The sequence below is a fragment of the Pinus tabuliformis genome, chromosome 4_1 (genome assembly GCF_031772625.1).
Source record: "Pinus tabuliformis cultivar Carrire ecotype Pingquan chromosome 4_1, CPIR1, whole genome shotgun sequence".
Taxonomy (NCBI): Eukaryota; Viridiplantae; Streptophyta; class Pinopsida; order Pinales; family Pinaceae; genus Pinus; species Pinus tabuliformis.
In genome coordinates, this window is record NC_142303.1 from 523869350 (window position 1) to 523890246 (window position 20897).

The window sequence follows — 20897 nt, forward strand, 5'->3', positions numbered from 1 at the left end:
TTGGCAAGGCTATCCTAGAAGATCAAGGAGTGTTGGACCATGTAAGAGGCAATATTGTTGAGCCTCCATCAAATGCATACGCTGCTGCCTGGAACGAATGAAAAACCGGAGAAGTCAAAACAGAAGATCAACTGGGACTCTATCGACAAGCGCTCGGGACTCTATCGACAAGCACTTGGTGGCCTACATCTCTGATCTAAACACCTCCAAGGAAATCTACGATAAACTGGTGAGTTTATTTAAAGTTAATGATGCAAATCAAGTTTTGTTTCTTAAAAATAAGCTGAGGGAAATCAAGAAGGGTAAAGATGAGAGTATGCAAGCATACTTCTTAAGAATCACTGAGATCAAGAACGATCTCCTATCTATTGGGGAAACTATTACTAACAGGGAAATGGCACTCACAACTCTTGGAGGATTACCATCCGAATGGTACGTGTTCAGGACTACTCTTCTAAACAATAATGTAATTCCTGGTTTTGAGGAATTAATGGCTAGATGCATTCAAGAAGAAACAAGGGTAGAAGAGCAAGAAATGCCCATGCCTAAAGGTCCTCCTGTTGCCTTTTCTTCTCATACTAAGAAAAGAAACAATTCCGAGTGTAAATCGAAAAGAAAGGCTAGACCTAAGGGTGGAAGAAAATGACGATGTTACATTTGCAATAAAGCAGGTCACTATGCAAGGGAATGCCCTGATAGAAAGGACTCTCACCGTGACGATGATCAAAATCCCTCTCATGGTAATCGAAGGGATGGAAAAATCAATAGCAAAGATAAAAGGAATGTTGGAAATCAAGGAAGAGGACAACCATTCAAGAAGGCTAGAAATTCCAGGATGTATTAAATGCACCTGACCTCAAAAAGGACCTGGTGTCCATCTTGGCAATGGAAGACAAAGTCTACAAGGTAACCTTCAGCGATGGCAAGGTACGTATATGGAAAAATAATGTTAAAGATGCCTTTACTCTTGGGTTTCGTGTTGATTCATTATATCAGGTCGATGGAAGTCCGCTAGGTGTCATGTCTTATGACACATCTCTTTAGTCCGAACTTTGGCATCGGAGGTTTGCCCCCCTTCATTATAAAGCTCTACTCGGTGTAAGACAAATGGTGACAGGGATGCCCAAATTCCGAGTAGAGAAAGGTGGTGTATGTCCAGGATGTGCCGAAGGAAAGCTCAAAAGGGGACCATTCCCCTCAAGCCTAAGCAAGACCTCTGATATATTACAGTTGGTTCACTCAAGCATACCTGAGGTTGGCATTAAGAGGGAGACTATTACACCACATACTCCAGAGCAGAATGGTGTGGCACCGTACGATTGTGGAAGTTGTCTCTATGGGTAGATGATGTAACAATGCCTGATGTGGAAGAACCAATGGATGTTATTTATCCACCTGAGCCTTCCTCTTCCAGGAAGGTCTTCATGGCTTAGGGGGCTACTTGATGATGTTGAAGGAAATGCTGCACCCCGAGGAACCTTCCGTAAAAGTAAGAAACCCAACAGGTATCAGGGGTACCTGACCAGTATGAGCACAATCATACAAAATGAACCTTCATCATTCTCAGATGTCGTCAAGCATCAAGTATGGAAGGATGTTATGACCATTATGGAGAATGATGTCTGGGAACTAGTATGGAAGGATGTTATGACCATTATGGAGAATGATGTCTGGGAAGTAGTTCCCAGACCCCAAGACAAGACAATTGTTACTTCAAAATGTCTTTACAAGATAAAGCTGCAGCAGATGGAAGTATGGAATAGTATAAGGCTCGTTTTGTTGCTCGTGGTTTCTCCCAAAAGGAAGGTATAGACTATGATGTGATATTTGCACCTGTTGCCAGATATACGACCATCCGCTTGATCATAGCCCTTGTGGCTTCACAAGGATGGAACCTACATCAGATGGATGTCAAGACCGTGTTCTTGCACGGTTCGATCAAAGAAGAGGTCTATGTGGAGCAACCCGAAGGATTTGAGATTTATGATTGAAAATCTCATGTATGAAGAAGGCTCTCTATGGGCTGAAGCAAGCACCCCGAGCATGGTATGAGAGGATCGATAGCTACGTGATGAAGCTGAGATTCACTAGGAGTGAAGCCGATCCTAACCTTTACTTTAAGGTTGAAGATCACAAACCTCTCATACTGGTGTTGTATGTGGATGACCTCTTTCTAACAGGTGCATACCCTCTCATTCACAAATGTAAGAGGGAGCTGGCTTCTGAATTTGAAATGAAGAACCAAGGACTTGAAGTGTGGCAGAAGCCAAGGGAAATTTTCCTATCTCAAGGAAAATATGTGATAAAGATATTGGAAAGATTCGGTATGATGGACTACAAGCCTGTGACTACCTCGAGGATCTTAACTTTCAGAAGTTATATGGTAGTGATCTCGGACCAGATTTGGGAAATGCCTCTGAGTTTCAAAAACTCATTCGCGTTGATGTTCTTGGTGAACCTCCGTCCGAACATATGTTTTGCAGTTAGTATTGTGAGCTCATATTTGGTTGAGCCTCACTAGATTGGTGCCAAGAATCTTCTGAGATGTCTTCAGACACAATCTCCCATGGATTGAGATACACTGTCGGAAATATGAAACTACATGATTATTCGAATGTTGATTAGGCAAGTAGTGTGGAGGATCACTGGAGCATTTTTTAGTGTTGTTTCTCTTTGGATTCTACTTCGATATAATGGATGAGCAGAAAGCAGAAGTCGGTTGCCATAAGCACCGCCAAGACCAGATACATATCTACGAGTATGATCTTGTATGAAGCTGCCTGGTTGGGGAAGCTCTTCAGTGAGCTGTTTGGAGTCTGGACACATACCACTGTGATTCTCTGTAACAACCAGAGGTGGGATTCGATTATTGAGGAATCCCGTATTCGTCGATTGCTCCAGTAGATAGACATCATCTGGGATATGGTAAGTCGATGAGCAAGGAGGCTCCATCGCATTAAGATGATATACAGATCGATACACATTGTCAAAGCCCCGAGAAAAGATCTAATCTGTGATTTTCCCAAACGACTTGGAGTCGTCAAGAAACCCTTGTACAAGGGTCCTGCATGTTGCATACATTGAGCTCTAGGAGCTCTGAGGGCTTGCGGTTCTTACTGGAGCAACATACGACCACAGGGTGACACACCCTCCCCTGGTGGTGCGCACTGGAACAAGATGATTCGCTCTCTTGTGGGACAAGATGATTTGCTCTCTTGTGGAACAGGATAATTCGCTCTCCTGTGTAGCAGGATGATTAGTTCTCCTATGAAGCTTGGATTGATGTGTTCTCCATGGCGATTGTAGCAGGATTGATGTGTTCTCCTGTGAGGCCTGGATTGATGTGTTCTCCATGGCGGCCTGGATTGATGTGTTCTCCATGGAAATTGTAGCAGGATTGATGTGTTTTCCTGTGAGGCCAAGATTGATGTGTTCTCCTGTGAGGCCTGGATTGATGTGTTCTCCATGGCGATTGTAGCAGGATTGATGTGTTCTCCTATGAGGACGGGATTGATTAAGTTCTCCTGTCGAGGCATCCTACCCATGCAGTCTGGGACTCATGGGAAGTACCTCTCATCTGATCAATGAGCAGGGAATGAAGTTAGGGACCATAGTAGTACCGATGGACGTATCGTTGTATCTATCGTACTCCCTACGCTAGGATGACCTCCATTGATCTGGGATCAATGATACTGGTCTGGGACCAGTGGTAGGAGTTGTACCATACTATGACACTGACTTCGAGCCGGTTGAGACTGGTCTGGGACCAGTGGTACATACTCTGAGACTGACTTCGTGTCAGTGAAGTACTGGTCTGGGGCCAGTGAGAGTGGTACATACTATGACGCTGACTTCGGGTCTGTTGAGACTGGTCTGGGACCAATGGTACACTCTCTGAGACTACAATATTGGTCTAGGACCAGTGGTAGGAGTGGTACTTACTATGAAGCTGACTTCAGGTCGGTTGAGACTGGTCTGGGACCAGTGGTACGCACTCTGAGACTGACTGAGTCAGTGGAGGATGATACTGGTCTGGGACCAGTGGAGTTGTACTCACTATGATGCTGACTTCGGGTTGGTTGAGACTGGTCTAGGACTAGTGGTACATACTCTGAGACTGACTTTGAGTCAGATGATACATCCTCGACCATTTCTTCTTCTTCATAATTCGGACAAAAGCAGAGCAGAACAATACAAATCAGTACAAGGCAGAACAAGACAAAGCAGAACAGGCAGAATAGAGCAGAGTAGGGCAAGGGTCAGGCTGTACAGGGCAGTGCATTTGATGGATAAATGGTAATGATCGATAGACAGATTGCAGATGAAGTTCTCCCTAGTTGAGAGGGAGTGTTAAAATTGGAAACTATGGCCAAACTTCATGTGGGTCATCTTATTCATGGCTGATAATATTTTTATTAGATTCCTCTCGTCGAAAGGTGTGGGATTGATATAAAGATCATCTGATTCCGATAATTATTAATGGAGATATGAATTTATTTTGATTATGGAATTATTATCAAGCCGACCTATAACTCATGTAGGGTCAAAAACCCAACAGTCACATCTATTCAAACATCAACATTTGTGTATAAATTTAGGACTTTTCCTCATTTTCACTCACTCATCTCATCACATCTCTCTCTCTCTCTACTGCGCAGAAAAGAGTCTCTTCTCTACTGCGCAGAAAAGGGTCTCTCCCTCACACATGTGAAGCCGGACGCTGCTGAAACTGAAGCTGCAACTGCAGAAGTAAAGTTTGACCTGCGTGGACCAGAAGATCTCCTCATATGAACTGCATTGTAGGTTCATCTGAACCTCCTCTGAAAGCCGCAACTTTTGGTGGTGGAATCAAGTCAATCCGACGGACGGTTTGCAAGATATCGACTGCCCTAGTTTGAAGAAAGCTGTTGAAACTGAAGCTGCAACTACAGAAGTAAAGTTTGACCTGCGTGGACCAGAAGATCTCCTCATATGAACTGCGTTGTAGGTTCATCTGAACCTCCTCTGAAAGCTGCAACTTTTGGTGGTGGAATCAAGTCAATCCGACGGACGGTTTGCAAGATATCGACTGCCCTAGTTTGAAGGAAGCTGCTGAAACTGAAGCTGCAACTGCAGAAGTGAAGTTTGACCTGCGTGGACTAGAAGATATCCTCATCTGAACTGCGTTGTAGGTTCATCTGAACTTCCTCTGGAAGCCACAACTTTTGGTAGTGGAATCAAGCCGATCCGACGGTCGGTTTGCGAAATATCGTCTGCCCTAGTTTTGATGATGAAGCCGCTAATGTTGATGCTGCTAATCTAGGGTTTGCTACTGCTGATATAAATCAGATTTATTGTACTATTTCTCTCTGCTGAATTATTGAAGATAAAAGAAGATTTGATCAAAAGGTTTCCCACACATTGTGGGGTTTGTCCCTGGCTAGCCGCCACATCTTGTGTCTCTTGTCTTGGCTTGTTTTCTGTCGATCATTTAATGTTCTATCTGCACTTTACTTTATGTACATGTGATTGCTAATCTGTGGAACTTAATAAGAAAAAGAAGTAAACTATTATAAGCATAGAACATACCATAACTTAACAGATCAGTATCCTTACAACAGATGATCCATGCATATTTCCATTGAGCTCTGACAGTTACATTTTACTTTATCTTTTTTGATGCTTCATATCAGCTAGGCTAGTTTTTGATATTTTGACACCACTAGTACTTTTATTTAGTTGTGGATACACTGGCTACAGTTGTTCTTAAAAAATAGTTTTTATGTAAGGGTTGTTTTCTCCAATAATGGGGAGGCCTAGATATGGACTTATGGTTTTTTGCTCGTGGATTCTACGTAGCATTTATGTTTTTTTCTTCTACTCAGTATCGCTTTGTTTTTTCTGCTTCATTATGGACTTACAATTTTCAAGAATGCTTAATGCATCTACAGCTGTAACTTTTTATTGGCTTAATAAAAAGTTTGATTTTTCTCCGGAAAAAATGATAGGGGGTGCAAGCTTAAAGCATGTAGAAAACTTGAAGAAAAAAAAATGTGATTTGTGTTACTTCCCAACTAGAACATGCATATGTGTGAAAAATGAAAGAAATAGAAATGTTAACAATCAATCCACCCACAAGCCTTTCTCCCTAAATGGAGAAATAGGATGCCATGGGTAAACCCACGCTCCCACAACAAAAACATAAATTTTTATTATTATGGTTTATAATGATGGTTAGAGCCTCTTAAGGGGTTGCCCAACGAATTGATGGAAAACACAATTAAAATCTTGAAACAACAAGGAAATCCCTTCAAGCTATGGGAGTCTCAAAGGGATGAAATGATTCTACAATTAGAGAATACAAGCTCCAAAATGATGCACGACCTAGCCTCCTTGGAATGAGTCTTGAAGCTTGAGAGGTCCCACAAGAAAGAATGTTAGGGCTACAAAATTAAGACCAAAGTTAGTGTGAAAAAGAGAGCATGTAAGTGGGTGATAATGCTACAAAATACTATACAAAAAACTAAATCAAGTGATGGGAAAAGACCCCATCGATTGTCTATCTTATAAGAAGCTCTTAATCAACTAGATAAAGAGATGAAAACACAAGATCATAAGATACGAAAGATTTTTCGATATTTTGACTAATGCATAAATTATGTAAAAGAGAACCTGCAAGAATAAGTACTTCTAAAGATTAGACTTATGAAATTCAAATAACAATGAGAGCTCCTTGAAAACAATGCCAAGAGTGGGTTGGTCTCTTGAAGACTTCCCCTCACGCTTGCTAGTTGATTCAACAATGATCCTCTACAAAACTTCCAACACACATTAGCTCATATGGATTAAATCAATAAACAATGGTAAGATAACTCTAGAAATTTATATGAAAACAACTAGAGGTAGTCTACACCTAGAGCATATTCATAAACCAATTGTAAATGTAAGATAGCTATACATCTACAATTCTATAAAAGCATATGAGCAAATGAAATACAATTCAAAAGCACAAGTAGAGAGGATTATACCATCAATGAACCAAGCACATGCTCCAATGGAATAACAATCATGAATGAACCCCAAAGTTTTTTTATTCAAATGAAGAACAAGAGTACATAGAAGCAGAGCTTCCCCAAGCACAATAACTCGTTGCAAAAGATACAATATGAGAGCCCAAGGCTCAATTATATAGGAGAATGGGTGGAGATCCCAATGAAGAACTAAATGCCAAGTGTGATGGTGACAATCCCAAAGCTCCATCATGCAATTTGAATTCCCCAGAGAGGCCCACGCAATCCTTGAGAGGAGCTAACTCGTTGTTGAGGAGGGGCAAGTGCATATGGGAGTAGAGTGGCAGGAGACCACTCTTCACTCATCTTCAGTGAAAATCCGAGTCAAATCCCACCACAAAGATGACTCATCCAAGCAATTTGAATTCCTCTCCATAATAAATGTGTTTTTCCTTGGGAATCTTGTGGTCCCCTCCAAAAATTTGATTTTCTTGGAGGACATGTTTTTTCCTTGATTTTAGGAGTCCACATCACCTGGGACTTCACTTTAACTCCTCCATGATTTTCCACCTCATTTCCACATCATTTGGCAGGTGTGGATATTTATTTTTCTCCATTTATTTAATTGTTGGCTTAATTTATTGCCACTTTTTCACTAAACTTAGGAAAATTGGGTTTTGAGGGTCTAGAACACATTTTTAACCCCTCAAAGTGTGCCTTGGAAGAAATTTGAGGGTGAGAGGAGTAATTTTTATTAATCATACCCCATACAACTTCTCTAGACATCACTTTTTACATTTCATATACAAATTTTATTCCAATTTTCCGCCCTGCGGGAAATTTAAAAAATTAAAAAATGACCCCCTAGACCTAACCAAATTCCACGAAACTTTACAAGTGATCTAGTATGGTAATATACAATGACTCTAGACACTAGGACTCGCCATCAAACCGTACTCTGGCTTTGGGGTTATTATTAAGTCCTCGTAAGGAGATGATAATTAACCAAGTGAAAAAAACCTCCCAGAGTAATACTCACTTGATGACAAGGTCCCAAGCTACATAGGCCTGTTACATGACTCAAACTCATCATACTAGCATCACTTTACATCATCCCGTAGGGCTTGTGGAATTTGGGTACAACAGAAAATGATAAGAAGAAGTAGAGTTGAAAAACTCTGGTAATATAATGATCTCTAATGTTACAAGCATCCTTTGATACATCCATGGGCATGGAGTCTTCAGATAATCGTCAGGTGCCACTCCAATGGTCAACAGCTACTATTACCTCTCTCCTAGAGGCTCACCTTCTTTTTCCCTCGCAGTAGAAGAACCTTGACACACCTACAACCGAACACTCACCAGGCACACTTGCTTTTCGAAGGCACATTTGCACTCCTCTCTCTCTCTGACAGTTAGAGCCAAGGCAAATCTTTAAGAAACCGACAATCGGGCCATATTCTGAATGGGGCTCCTATCCCAAATGGTGTGAGATCTAATTGGGACCACATATCGGGGAGACCCCTTGAATGTTGGCAGGTCCAGCACTATCAACAAACATCAACAAGATCAACAAGCTATGGTCAAACCTAGTCTCCAACCCTCAAGTCAAGTCAAACTTTTTCCATTCAAAATTTCAACCTTCTCAGATCTACCCAGAATTTTAGCCTGCCGAGAAAATGGTGCCCAGAACTTCGCCATGCCCAAAAAACTACTCAGAAAAAAGGTCATGCGTGTGAAATCTGAGAGACAAAGAGAAATGCAACTAGAAAGAGATCTTTGTCATTCTTTTCGTCCTTCTTCCTTTTTTCCTTCACTTGGATGCCTAGAACTTGTCTTTCTTGTGTGATGGTCGAATGGTGCTCTTGTGGAGGAGGTTGAATGCCTTTATATAGTGGTCTGCCTGTCCAAAATGGGTGTGTCTCTTCACTGGGCCGACTTGACTTGAGGGAGGGCCAACTTATCTAACTTTGAGCCAAAATTCAAATTTCAAATTTTGAAAATTTCTCTTTTAAATATGACATGAAGAACATGTTTAGCATAAATTATTTCAAGTACTAAATAATCAAAATAACATTAAGAACATGTATTTCAAATTCTTTATACATTACAAGGGCTAAAATATAATTATGAAGACCGACCATAGCTACAAAATTCAACAAAGGTAAGCCTCACTTCACCACCATATATTCCAAAAACTCCAAAACTTTCTTTTCCAAAACTTTTGTCTTATAAAATACAAAAAATATTTCACTAGCTTGATCTCAATTTCATATTCTTCTGCTAATTTATCACTTGGATTGAACTTAAATCTTATCTAATGGGCCCAAGGAAGGAATAGCTTGTTTGTCTTGTGTAGAAAGGCTAATTTGAAGCAATTCAAGGTGTTGTACAACGGTTTTACAGGTCTACAAATTCAATTTACAGCATCAGATTTGCATGGTAAGTGCAACCTTTCACAAGAGTTTTGAGCCTAAAGGTACATATCTTCAAATCCTTCAATTTTTTCTCTTCTGAGCATTAATTGAACATTTTTAGAAGTGAAAAATCAATTTTCAATTTGCTGGAAATTAAATTTCTACATAAAGGAAAATCTAGGTTTTGACCCTAGTAAAGATTTGACCCATCTTCATGAGCGATATTTTCCAAATTTGAATATCTTTCATATTACTCATTATTTTTTAAGCGTTGGGCTGCTCATTTTGTTCATATTTCATCACCCTAACACTTCCACCCAATAATGTTACTTTATTTGAGCATTTATAGGTTTGTGGGAGGCCCTAAAGGGGGTTACATGCCAGTTTCTACGTTTTTTCTGCAATTTTGCAAGTCTGAAGTATCAGAACAGCAAAATAATTGTTCATCATCAACCACATATCAAGACCTACAACAATGTATTTCATCTCAAACTTGGTAAGGGATATCAACACTCACTCATTGTGCTATTTCAAAGTTTATTCTCACAATTAGAGTGTTTTTACCTTATTGGTATGCATTTTCTGTAATAGAATTTCATTTTCAAGTTGCAAGAATCCCAAACAAAGTCCTAAACTCCATCTCCCAAGAGGTATTATCAGGCACTGATCTACTAACTTGTGTTGGAGAGTATTTAGTGTAGGGAAGCCTCCCTTGGCTTTGTAGGAGTTGGCCTAAAGAGTGGGATCTCGTGCCAAGGTTACAATGGGCACTTGTCCTCTGTGGTGCCACCATAGCAGCTCGCAAGGACCTTAGCGAGACCTACTAGTTTGGGTGGAAACAGATCCCAAGTCTCTCTTGGGCACTTAGGTCAACCTGGAAACTCCCAAAAAGGTGCCCAAAACATCCAATTCTTATAAAAAAAGGCATGGCAGAACCATAAAACATACTTAAAACAAGCCAAAACCTGGAAAAATTAATAATCCCTCTTAAATTTGGATGAAATCGTATCAAGGCATGCACTTTATATAATACCTTTCCAATTAATCAAATGCAGCTTGATGAGGAAACCAACTTGGCTTTCCTTGCATCCACTTATAATTTACCTAAGGCCGTATCCAAGACCCCACAGTCCCTTAGCAATCCACACATTTATTTGAATTAATGCACTTTCACAATCTACATCCAAACACAAGTTTAAAATTGTCAACATCAAAAGCAAATGAGCATTATAAAGTGTTGCCAGATGGGATATTTACACGTATGTTTCCATTTTAAAAATACGATGTCACCACAGATGTACATAACATATACAACGTTGATTTATGCTCCTCGATATATTTATATATGCCAAAAATTGGGGTCTTACACTTACCATTATTTCAAGACATAATAACTTGAAATTGATAGTATATTTCGAAAGGCATTAAAGAAATAAGCTCAATATAAAACAATACAGCACCAATAAGCACAAGACAGTATTAACAAACCTTATAGACTATTGCATTCGATGTGACATACAACTCGCGTGATCGAAATTCTTGTCGAACAATATATCTTCTCAATGGTAAATAAAGTAACATGATAAGACCAATTCCCCATGCCAAAATAAGAAGCAGCGAAAATAAAATCCAGTGTGCAGTTTGATAATTTACGTAACTTTCTTCAAACTCTTCAAAGGATGCTCTATATAGTATCCGTCCACCATCACCACCTTCATCATCTTCTTGAAATGAACGAGAATCAGTTAACAACATCACTTCCAACTGATCACCATTAATGGCTTTATTTAGTGATCCCATCTGACATGGTCAATAAAATAAAAAAATTCTGGTTACACAACATATATAGAAAGGAATAGCATTCATTTTATTTTTTCCTAACACTGAATTACATTGTCCCATTCAAATATTGAAAAGAAAAGATTATCAAGTAAATTGGAACTAACATAAAACTTAGACATGGAATTATAATGCAACTCATAAATACCAAGCCTAACTGATGATAAATATTCACGAGAATCTATCCAAGACTGTTTTGATAAAAAGACGAGAGAGTGCAGTAACATAGGGTAGTAAAAGGAAAATTAAGACACTTGATGACACAAAGTTACCTCTAGATTGCTAAACATATTGCAACTTTGGTAGCATATCTGAAATGGATGATATAAAATTCATAAAAATAACATATTTAATAGAAATTATAAATCAGTGATACTTAACATTTTGTAGCATTCACCGGGGTTCACTTTCCACCTTAAGGATTGAATGTTGGTGAAACCTGACACTTTTCTATACAGATTTTTTTGCGGTTGAACACTTATTTGTATGACAGAAAAAGGGCCTCATTATCCCTGCTCTAGCATATCACAGATATATGCTGATATAGAAAATGAATTTATGGTGCATTTTAGATTGCAATGAGATCTAGGGTTAGGTCCAAAATTATTGTCCTCACTGCAGAATTCACTTTTGGGGGTTTAGTGGAGCTTGCACAGGCCTGAGGATGTGGCCTTTCTTGCCTATGATAGGCTCACAGGTGGGGGAGTTTTAATGACCACCTCACTGCCTGAAACTGCCTACCAGCTATATTGTTCAGTTTGATGGAGTTCCCAGAGCTCCCTATATAATTATGTTTTTCTAGAACGAAGCTCCACCCCAATTGGAAGCATCATATGCCATGAGCCGACTTGGTTCTTTATCCCATACTCTAAGAAAAGGGTTGGTCTTAGGATCAATATGCAAAAAGATCTGAAAGAATTTGTGTGCATTTGGGGGCATTAAAGTCTTTGAATTACCAATGTGATACATCAATCCCCCCACCACATGTTATGGGCCAAAGAATTCACCATAGAGTAAAATGTAATACCCTAGTTTTGATCCTTGGTTTAGAGTTGTGTATATGCATGGTGAATTGTAATAAGTCGCACAATGTAATTTCCAACTGAACATTGAATATTAATAAAAGCACATCATGGTTGCAGAAGAGAAGGGCAAAAGAAGGAAGGCTATGTTGCCACAAGAGAAGAAGAGAAGAGGGCTTAATAGGTGGCTAAGGGAGCCCATTGAGGGAGCTAACCCAAAATCTTGTCAACTTAATTATGTCCTTAATTATTAGCTAATTATGGTTTATCATTTAATTAAGCCTTAAAGGGGGATCAGTGTATCGAGGGATACATGGCCCCTTTATGCCATGCAATTTAAGTTTACCTATGCAATTGAATTATTGGAATTATTTTGGTGGTTTGAATTTTGAACATTTAGAGGGAGGAGAAACAGAAGTTCAAAGGGAGATTTTCATTCAATTATCAAAGAGACGAACTTTGTAGAAATCGAGAATTTGCCATGCAAACTATTTTTTGTCTAGGAAATTGGGGAAATTGCCCTAGATTGAACTACGATGTGTATGTGAAATCGAACTATGAAGCTACAATGATCAATTTATAGAGAACAATGATTGTACAGAATTATATTGGTTGTAATTAAGGAAATTTAGCTACAATTGATAACTCCCTAGAATCCCAATAGTGAGATTTCCTAGCCATCCTTTGTTGGAGCCTTGAAAGGAAGTGTGATAGCTTGAGGGACTTCTGATCAAAGAAGGGGATCTTGTTGTCGCCCGAATTGTACACCCAACGCGACAACGCTTAGGGCAAGGGATGTCACTCTAATCCATGCCCTCTTCGTTTAAGCTATCTCCTAAATGCAGGCTAAGGGAGGTAGTCCCTATAGATGGAATGATGAGAGACTCGTTGGAAATCAACAATGTCATTACCCATTCATTTCACTGGAAGAATGTCTCCATTGGAGATGCCCCTCCTCCCCCAATATCATTAGAGTCTGCTGCAAGTAACGTTGAGAGAAGAGGAGGACCTAAAGACAGCATTGAGAAATATCCCTTGTGGAAGTATGTCACAAGAGAGGATGGGACAAGCACCAAGGGGAAGGGAGGAGGCAATGTGCAATGGAGATGCAACTTTTGCCACATTTCTTTCAAAAGCACATATTACCGTGTGAAAGGCCATTTGTTGGCTTTACCAGGTTGTGGAATTGGAGCTTGTAAAGTTGTTCCTTTACAAAAGAGGAAAGAAATGGAAAAGGAATTCACTGTTGGTATGGCAAATGTGGCTGCAAAATCAAGAAAAACCAAGAATGAAGACCCCCTTCCATTTTTGAGGAAAGGCACCACCAAATTTCCATTTGAGAGTTCTATTGGGGGACAAGCAGCAAAAAGAAGAGCAATTTCACTTGGTCCAATGGACAAGATTTTTCAAAAAGAGAAACAGGAAGAGCTTGATCTCACCATTGCCTTCTTTTTCTATCAAAACTTCATATCATTTAATGTCGCATGCTCACCTCTATTTATTGAGATGTGTCGAGCTCTAACTCACGGGTCTCCATCATGGTATGTGCCTCCTAGTTCAGAAAAACTTAGAACCACATTGTTGACGAAGGCAAAAAAAGAGGTGCAAAAAATGCTTGAGCCTATTAAAGCATCATGGCCAACATCTGGGGTTAGCATTGTTTCTGATGGGTGGACAAATCTAGCATGACACCCAATCATCAACTTCATGGTGTCTTCCTTGAATGGTCCAGTTTTCTTGAAAGCAGTGGATACACTTGGAGAATACAAGGATGCACAATTTATGGGTGAGTTATTTATTAAAGTTATTGAAGATGTAGGTGTTGATTCTTGTGAGCAAATCATTACAGATAATGCACTTGTTTGCAAGGCTGCTGACATGATTGTGGAAGCTAAATATCCACAAGTGTTTTGGACACCTTGCATTGTCCATTCATTGAACTTAACACTGAAATCCATTGCTTCTGATGTGCTTTGGATTGGTAACATTATTGAGGATGCACAACATATCTGTAACTTTGTGCAAAATCATACAAATGCCCTCACTATCTACAAGGAGTACAACAATCTATCATTGTTGAAGATTGTAGATACACGGTTTGCCTCTTCATTCATGATGTTGAAGAGGTTGAGGGAGGTCAAGACCGCTCTTGGGGCCATGGTTATTTCTGAGTTTTGGTCTTTTTGGAGAAAGACAGATCAAGTAGCCTCTAAAAGAGTGAAGGACACAGTGCTAGATGATGCTTGGTGGGAAAGGGTAGATCTAATTATTCAGATCATGGACCCTATCATTTCTTTGCTTCGATTTGCAAATACAGACAAACCCATCCGAGGAGAGGTTTATGAGAGATGGGATTCCATGATTGAGTCAGTGAGGAGCATTATTCTACAGAGTGAGTGCCTCGAGTATGAGACATCACCAGAGGCCTTCTGTGGTACTATATAGGATATTCTTGTCAGCAGATGGGACAAGAATTGCACCTTTACATTGTTTGACTCACTCATTGAACCCAAAATACTATAGCCATGAGTGGTTGAATGGTGGACCTTCCCACAGATTCGCTCCTCACATGGATGGTGAAATCTCACAGGGGAGGAAAGATGCATTCAGGCGGGTTTTTCAGGATAGAGCATTACTTGATGAGGTGGAGGATGCCTTTGCAGAGTTTTCCACTGGCACTGGTCGATTTGCAGGATATGATGTGATTAGAGACAGGGGGCTAAGAAGCCCTATTCTTTGTGGGCAAATCATGGGGCAACAAGCCCTCCTCTTCAGCAGTTAGCCATGAGGCTCCTCTCTCAGGTGACGTCATCCTCTTGTTGCGAGAGGAATTGGAGCACATATGGGAATTTGTATAGTGTGAAGAAGAGCAGGCTTGAGCAATTCAAGGCAGAGACAATGGTGTATGTGCACACCAACCTTCGTCTTATTTACAGGCAGAGGGAAGAGTGGTTGAGGGGAAAGACAAAGATGTGGGATGTCTTTCCTAATGATATGGGTCTGGACAGCAGTGTTGAGTTGGCATTGGCCAACATGGATCTCAATGATCCAGTGCTAGAGCCTGTTAGATTTGATGACAGTGATATTTTAGAGGGGTCATCCTCCACACCAGCAGATGCAGAGGCGACTATGGATACAGGGGAGGAGGAGGATGCAGAGGAGAGCAGTGATGACCATGATGATGAGGACATTGATGTTGATTCTGATGATGACTATGAGGATTGTTGACTCATGAGTCATGGGCTACCTATTGCCTTGAGGCTTGTATACCTGTAGTTGTTTTATATTTTCTATTTCTATTTGCCATTGGCATTGCACTACCGATGTAGCACATTTTGATTTGATGACTTAATGAGAAAACTATAGTTATCAGTGTATTTATCTTACTATCTTGTAAGTTGTCTTTCATTTATGAATCATGATTTATGTGACATGTATTTGAATTTTGTATGTACTATGCATGCTATAATGTTAGTAACTTACTTTGTAAACAGTAAAACTAACATCTAGATGAAGATCTATGTTTGAAATCAATGAATTTGTATCATTAATGAGAATTTGTGTAAGAAATATCTAATTTTTAATATATATATATATATAACGAATCCTACGTGTCTTGTTCCGGGGGGTCAACGTGTCCAGATCCGACTCTCGAATCCCCATATCCTACAAATCTCGAATCCCCGTGTCAGGTGACTTAGTTTACAACGAGACTTCAAAGGCTTAGAGGATCTTCATTCCAACAAAGAGGAAGACAGTTGTGAGCAAGGATGTGAAGCTCGAGGAGAACTTCACATATAGGAAGTCTCATGAGCCACTAATAGTGACAAAGGACAAGGAGTAGGAGGCTTTGAAGGGTGAATATCATTTAGAGGTTTCCAATTCAAGAATTCAACCTTCAAGTGGAGAGAAGGAGTCAACTGCTTCTTCTAGTATTGTCAAGAGGCCTAGGTGGTTTACGCAAACATTGAAGGATGCTCAAGAGCATGTTGAGGCTCCTAGGAGCGCATTCAAGGAGAGCAGGCCTCTGAAGAAGTTTCCAGAATCCAAACTACATGGAACTGATGAGTAACATCATTAACGAGACAGCAAACCAAGAGGCTTGGAGGAATGCCATGGTAGAGGATGATGTATGGGACATTGTGTCAGGACCAAAGGGAATGCCGGTTCCATGTGGCTCTTCAAGAAGTTCCTTTCTCACTAACACACAATGTTGATGTTTGTAGCATCGAACAAGAACTGCTGCATAGGTCTAAGTATCTAAATGTGTGGAAGTCATCCAAAACCTTCGACCTTAGCAAATTCACTTTAATTAAAGGATTAATTAAGTGAAGTGGTTTTTATAAAAGAGTGAGTTTAATCTAGTGAAATGCAAAGGTTTTGCATTAGTGAATTAGATGAATCCTAACCATTGATATCAAGTGAGGTAAGATCTAATCTCAACCGTCAATCACCTTGGAGATTAGGATTATGGATTCTGCCAACAACTCAAGCTTATAAAAGCAAGGGTAAGGGAAGGAGGAAGACACAACAGTGAGCACAAGACACTGTAAGATAGTGAGGTTCAGAGTGACAGGGGCTGACTATACACAGCATACTGTTTTCCACGTTGTTCAATTACAGTTGTGGCATAAAATGGTTAATAATAACAACGATGGTATGATGGCCTAAAACAGTCTGCAACATAAGCTAGAAAAAGTTCGATTTAAAATAGCAGTCACGTTTATCAAAAGATTCACTATATATGCGCTTCTTATTGTAGTGCCGCTGTGTACATTGTCGTATGTGAACGAAGAACCCAACGAAAAGGGTCAGTCATCGGTCCCATTGTCTCTTGCATCTTTGTGGCACTAATTCTTGAAAGCAGTTGACAGCAGATATGATGAAAAAGGACTTGCAAAAAGTTGTTCAATCAAGCAATAGATACGATGGAAGCAACACTTCATGCTTGATGCCCTAATTCATAGAGCTACAAGCTATCTTAGCGTTCGCATCTCTAATTTACCTCTTTCATACAGCTAACTCCAAAAATTCACGAGGATCAGTGAGGACCTCATAAGCCACGGTGAGAATATGGGTGCCTAGTAAGCATGGATTCACATGTGAGCCCTAATCTTTGCCCGCTTAAAAATGAGAAGGGCATACAGCGATGTACACAAAATGGTGACAACGAACTTCGTGCAATTAAAGTTTGGAACCTGGATATGCCCCAATCCCTGGACTGACCCACAATTCTTAGATGTATTTACTGTACTTTGGATTTTCTGTTTCCGATAGATTTTTTTCAATTTACGTCCCTTCTTTATTGCCCATTCAGGTCATACTATATTGCAATGAAATTAACAACATCGGTTTATCGTCTAGGACCTCTGTTATGAGTTTCCCTAACTCAAGGATAACTGTCCATTGCTAGTAGTCTATGGTTTTTGTTGCTTGTCTTGCACTTGATGTGAATCTTACTGTAAGCTGGGCATTCTAGGATTCTGTTTTGTTGGGTTTCAGCCATATTCTTTCTGATCCAAATTTATACTGAATGAAGTACAGTATTCCATTTATAGAGTGGTTAAATCGAGCACATCATTCCATCTACAGAATCGTTAAAATAAATCTCAAGTAGATCTGTTATCATGGTCAAGGTGAAATTTATAAATATTTGGTAAGCATTTCCTATTGCATACTATCATTTAATTTACGCATCAAAAGAACATATACCCTTCTTTCAGAATTTATGTAACTGCCAATGGATGGCCAGGCCTCTCCTGTGGCTTTAGATCATCGTGGCCCTTTGCTTTCACAACTATTCAAATCCCAGTTACATAACAAAACATTTCGTCGATAGTTCATACGTTTTATATGTGTACATAGATAATTCATAACTGTACATCGAATTGTCAATATACAGGCAGAGAAGAAAAGCCATTACCATTACCGGATCCACAAAATTCCACCAGTCATACACTTCAGTTAAGAAACACCTACAATCAATCCTCCTCTGCACATGCTGTGTCCCAGTAAACAGCACCTAACAGTTGAGGATGACTTAAAATTATTGTTTTCCAAATTTCGTAACGAAAGTTGAATGGCAGGTTAAATCCAAAAGTCTGCTGTGTACCAAGTTTGTGTTTTTCCCTTACAAAAACACCATGTATGACAGTTGTACAGTTTTACGCAATTTAAGTGGACACCGGATGCCTTAATGTTTCAATCAGAAATCATTGAAATTAATTTAGTTTATTGTCATAATTAATATAAATTTATTTTTATTTTAGAATTTGACAATCAAGTGAGTATATAAAAATTATATATAAGAAATTTAAGTAGATAAATTTTAATTTTAGAATTTGAAAATCAAGTGAGTATGTAAAAATTATATATAAGAAATTTAAGTAGATTTAATAGTTAAAAGTATGCATTTTAATAAGAGGATATAGGTTAAAATTTAGAGGGTTGAATATTTATGTTTTTATAGGTTAAAATTTAGAGGGTTGAATATTTATGTTTTTATAGATTTTTTCTTTTTCTTTTTATCATGGTGAATGGGTAATGAAATGAAATGAAATGATATTTTAACCTCTATGAAATTAAAAATAGTTTATGGGACCATTAGTTCTTGTCTTTCCTTTTTTGTAATTTAATATTTTTCTTATTTAAATTGATGATGAGCTGAAATCCTCTCGCTGAAAAGACAATGCCAAGAAATTGATGCTAACATATTGTCTTTGAACTCATCACATTCCAAAATGAAATATATTATTTTATTTTTATATTTTTTATTTACTGCTTTTATCTCAGACGTGCAAAATGTACACACCCATTCTTCCCAAGATTTACCCGAAGTTTACGCGAGAGCAATAACACGAAGCTAGCTCCAATGTACTCTTTTTGTTGGAGATCACACGTGAGGTTGAATTCCTCGATTGGAGATCACACGTGAGGTTGAATTCCTCGATGAAGTACTTCTTCTTTCTACCCAACTCTTTTCCACATACCCATTTACGAAACTTTTCCATAACAAAATTCTTTAGCTCCTTACTATTTGTGGGGTAGGCATTGAGGTAGATATTCCATTTTTGCAACCATGTGCAGTTTTGTATCATCAATGTTTTCTTTCTTTCACTCATGCCTTCATTGAAGATAACATTAGGCCATCTACCTACTCTCATTTGTTCAATTCTTTTTCACATATTTTAATAGTGAAATTGTTTTAAAAAATCAAACAAAAAAAAATCAACTATTTTTATTGAAAAATAGAAGTAGTTACAATTCCACAGTTCTGTATTTTACATTCCATAGTGACAACGTCTGCCAAGAAAAAACTTTTTCCTTCATAAACTATAAAATAGGATCTAAATACTACATATTGGATTATAAGATATTCTCAGTCGGCCTAATACAGATTCGAATGTCAAACAGAGTAGCTTCATACAACTTCTGAAATAAAAACAGAGTGTCTCTAGCAAAACTAAAGTTTTTATCTACTAATGCCCAAGATACAAAAAACTATATTTGACTAAAATTTGGAGGCTTCAAATAATATAAGCACAAAAACTTGATAAGGTAAACCCTGGTTTTAATCCTCTGCAATGGAAGTAGCGCCGCTTGCAACCAAGAAAAAGCCCAGTGAAAGAGACTTGTCATTGGAGCAGGAAAGAAGAAAAAACAAAAATGTTGACCTCTATAGGAAGAAAAAACTTGGGTTGTGAAGACTTCCATTGACGAAGGCCTTGTAGCATATAACACTTGGCATATCAGTGCACCCACACTTGGACGTGAATAGTCAAATTGAAGAAAAAACAAAAACATTGACCTCTATAGGAAGAAAAAACCTGAGTTGTGAAGACTTCCATCGAGGAAGGTCTTGTAGCATATAACATGAGTTGTGAATAGTCTAATTGTTATGTCAACGTGGATCCCTTGTTCTACATATAAGGGTGTCTCATATACCAATTTGATCTCTAACTTGGCCATGACCTTAGAATTATATTATCATTATTATTATATTTATATCTCTTGTCTCCTCGTAGGGTAACCAAGTGATTGGTACAATGGGACGTTATCCCCTCTACCCTGTTTCAAATCACATGAGGAGACATCTTTGTGTTATAGTGGTGGCCACTAGCTTTGATCTTGGGCCTCCCCTGGATTACTCCAACGAGTTACCAATTCACCATGGTAAGAAAAATAATAATAATAATAATAATATATTTTCTCCTCGTGGGACGACTAAATTGTTGACAAAATGGGATGTTGTCCCCTCTACCTAGTTTCAAATCCTATCGGGGGGACATCTTTGGCTATTTTGATAAGGCTCAAGGAGTAGGCTCCCCCATAATCATGGAGTCTCGACGCTTATTGAGTCATAAATTTCTGGTATATCTAGATTATGGGTTGTTGGATATACCCTAGGTGTTATAGTGGCAACCGCTAGGTTTGATCTTGGGCCTCGCCCAAATTACTCCAACAAGTTATTGATTCGCCATGGTTTAAAAAACTCTCTGTTGTCTCCTCATGGGACGACCGAGTGGTTGGCACAATGGGATCTTATCCTCTCCACCCAATTTCAAATCCCACGAGGGACATCTTTGTCCCATTTTGATAAGGCTAAAGGAGTAGGCTCTCCCACCCTCATG

The 20897-nt window shown here is 39.1% G+C and overlaps 1 protein-coding gene across 2 annotated transcripts in view; it reads right to left on the minus strand.

The window, feature by feature from the left end:
- LOC149176892 (uncharacterized) overlaps positions 1-18411 on the minus strand; it is a 145081-nt gene extending 126670 nt beyond the window's left edge. The window contains exons 1-2 of one of the 2 annotated variants that reach the window (XM_089423232.1): positions 18197-18411; positions 10895-11206 (exon numbers count right to left, since the gene is read on the minus strand). In XM_089423232.1, coding sequence (XP_089279358.1) covers positions 10895-11206 — 312 coding nt within the window. In that variant the 5' untranslated portion in view covers positions 18197-18411. Of the gene's footprint in view, positions 1-10894; positions 11207-18190 lie in introns of both variants that reach the window. The other variant, XM_089423231.1, reaches the window with a different exon arrangement.
- Between the last annotated feature and the right edge of the window lie 2486 nt (positions 18412-20897).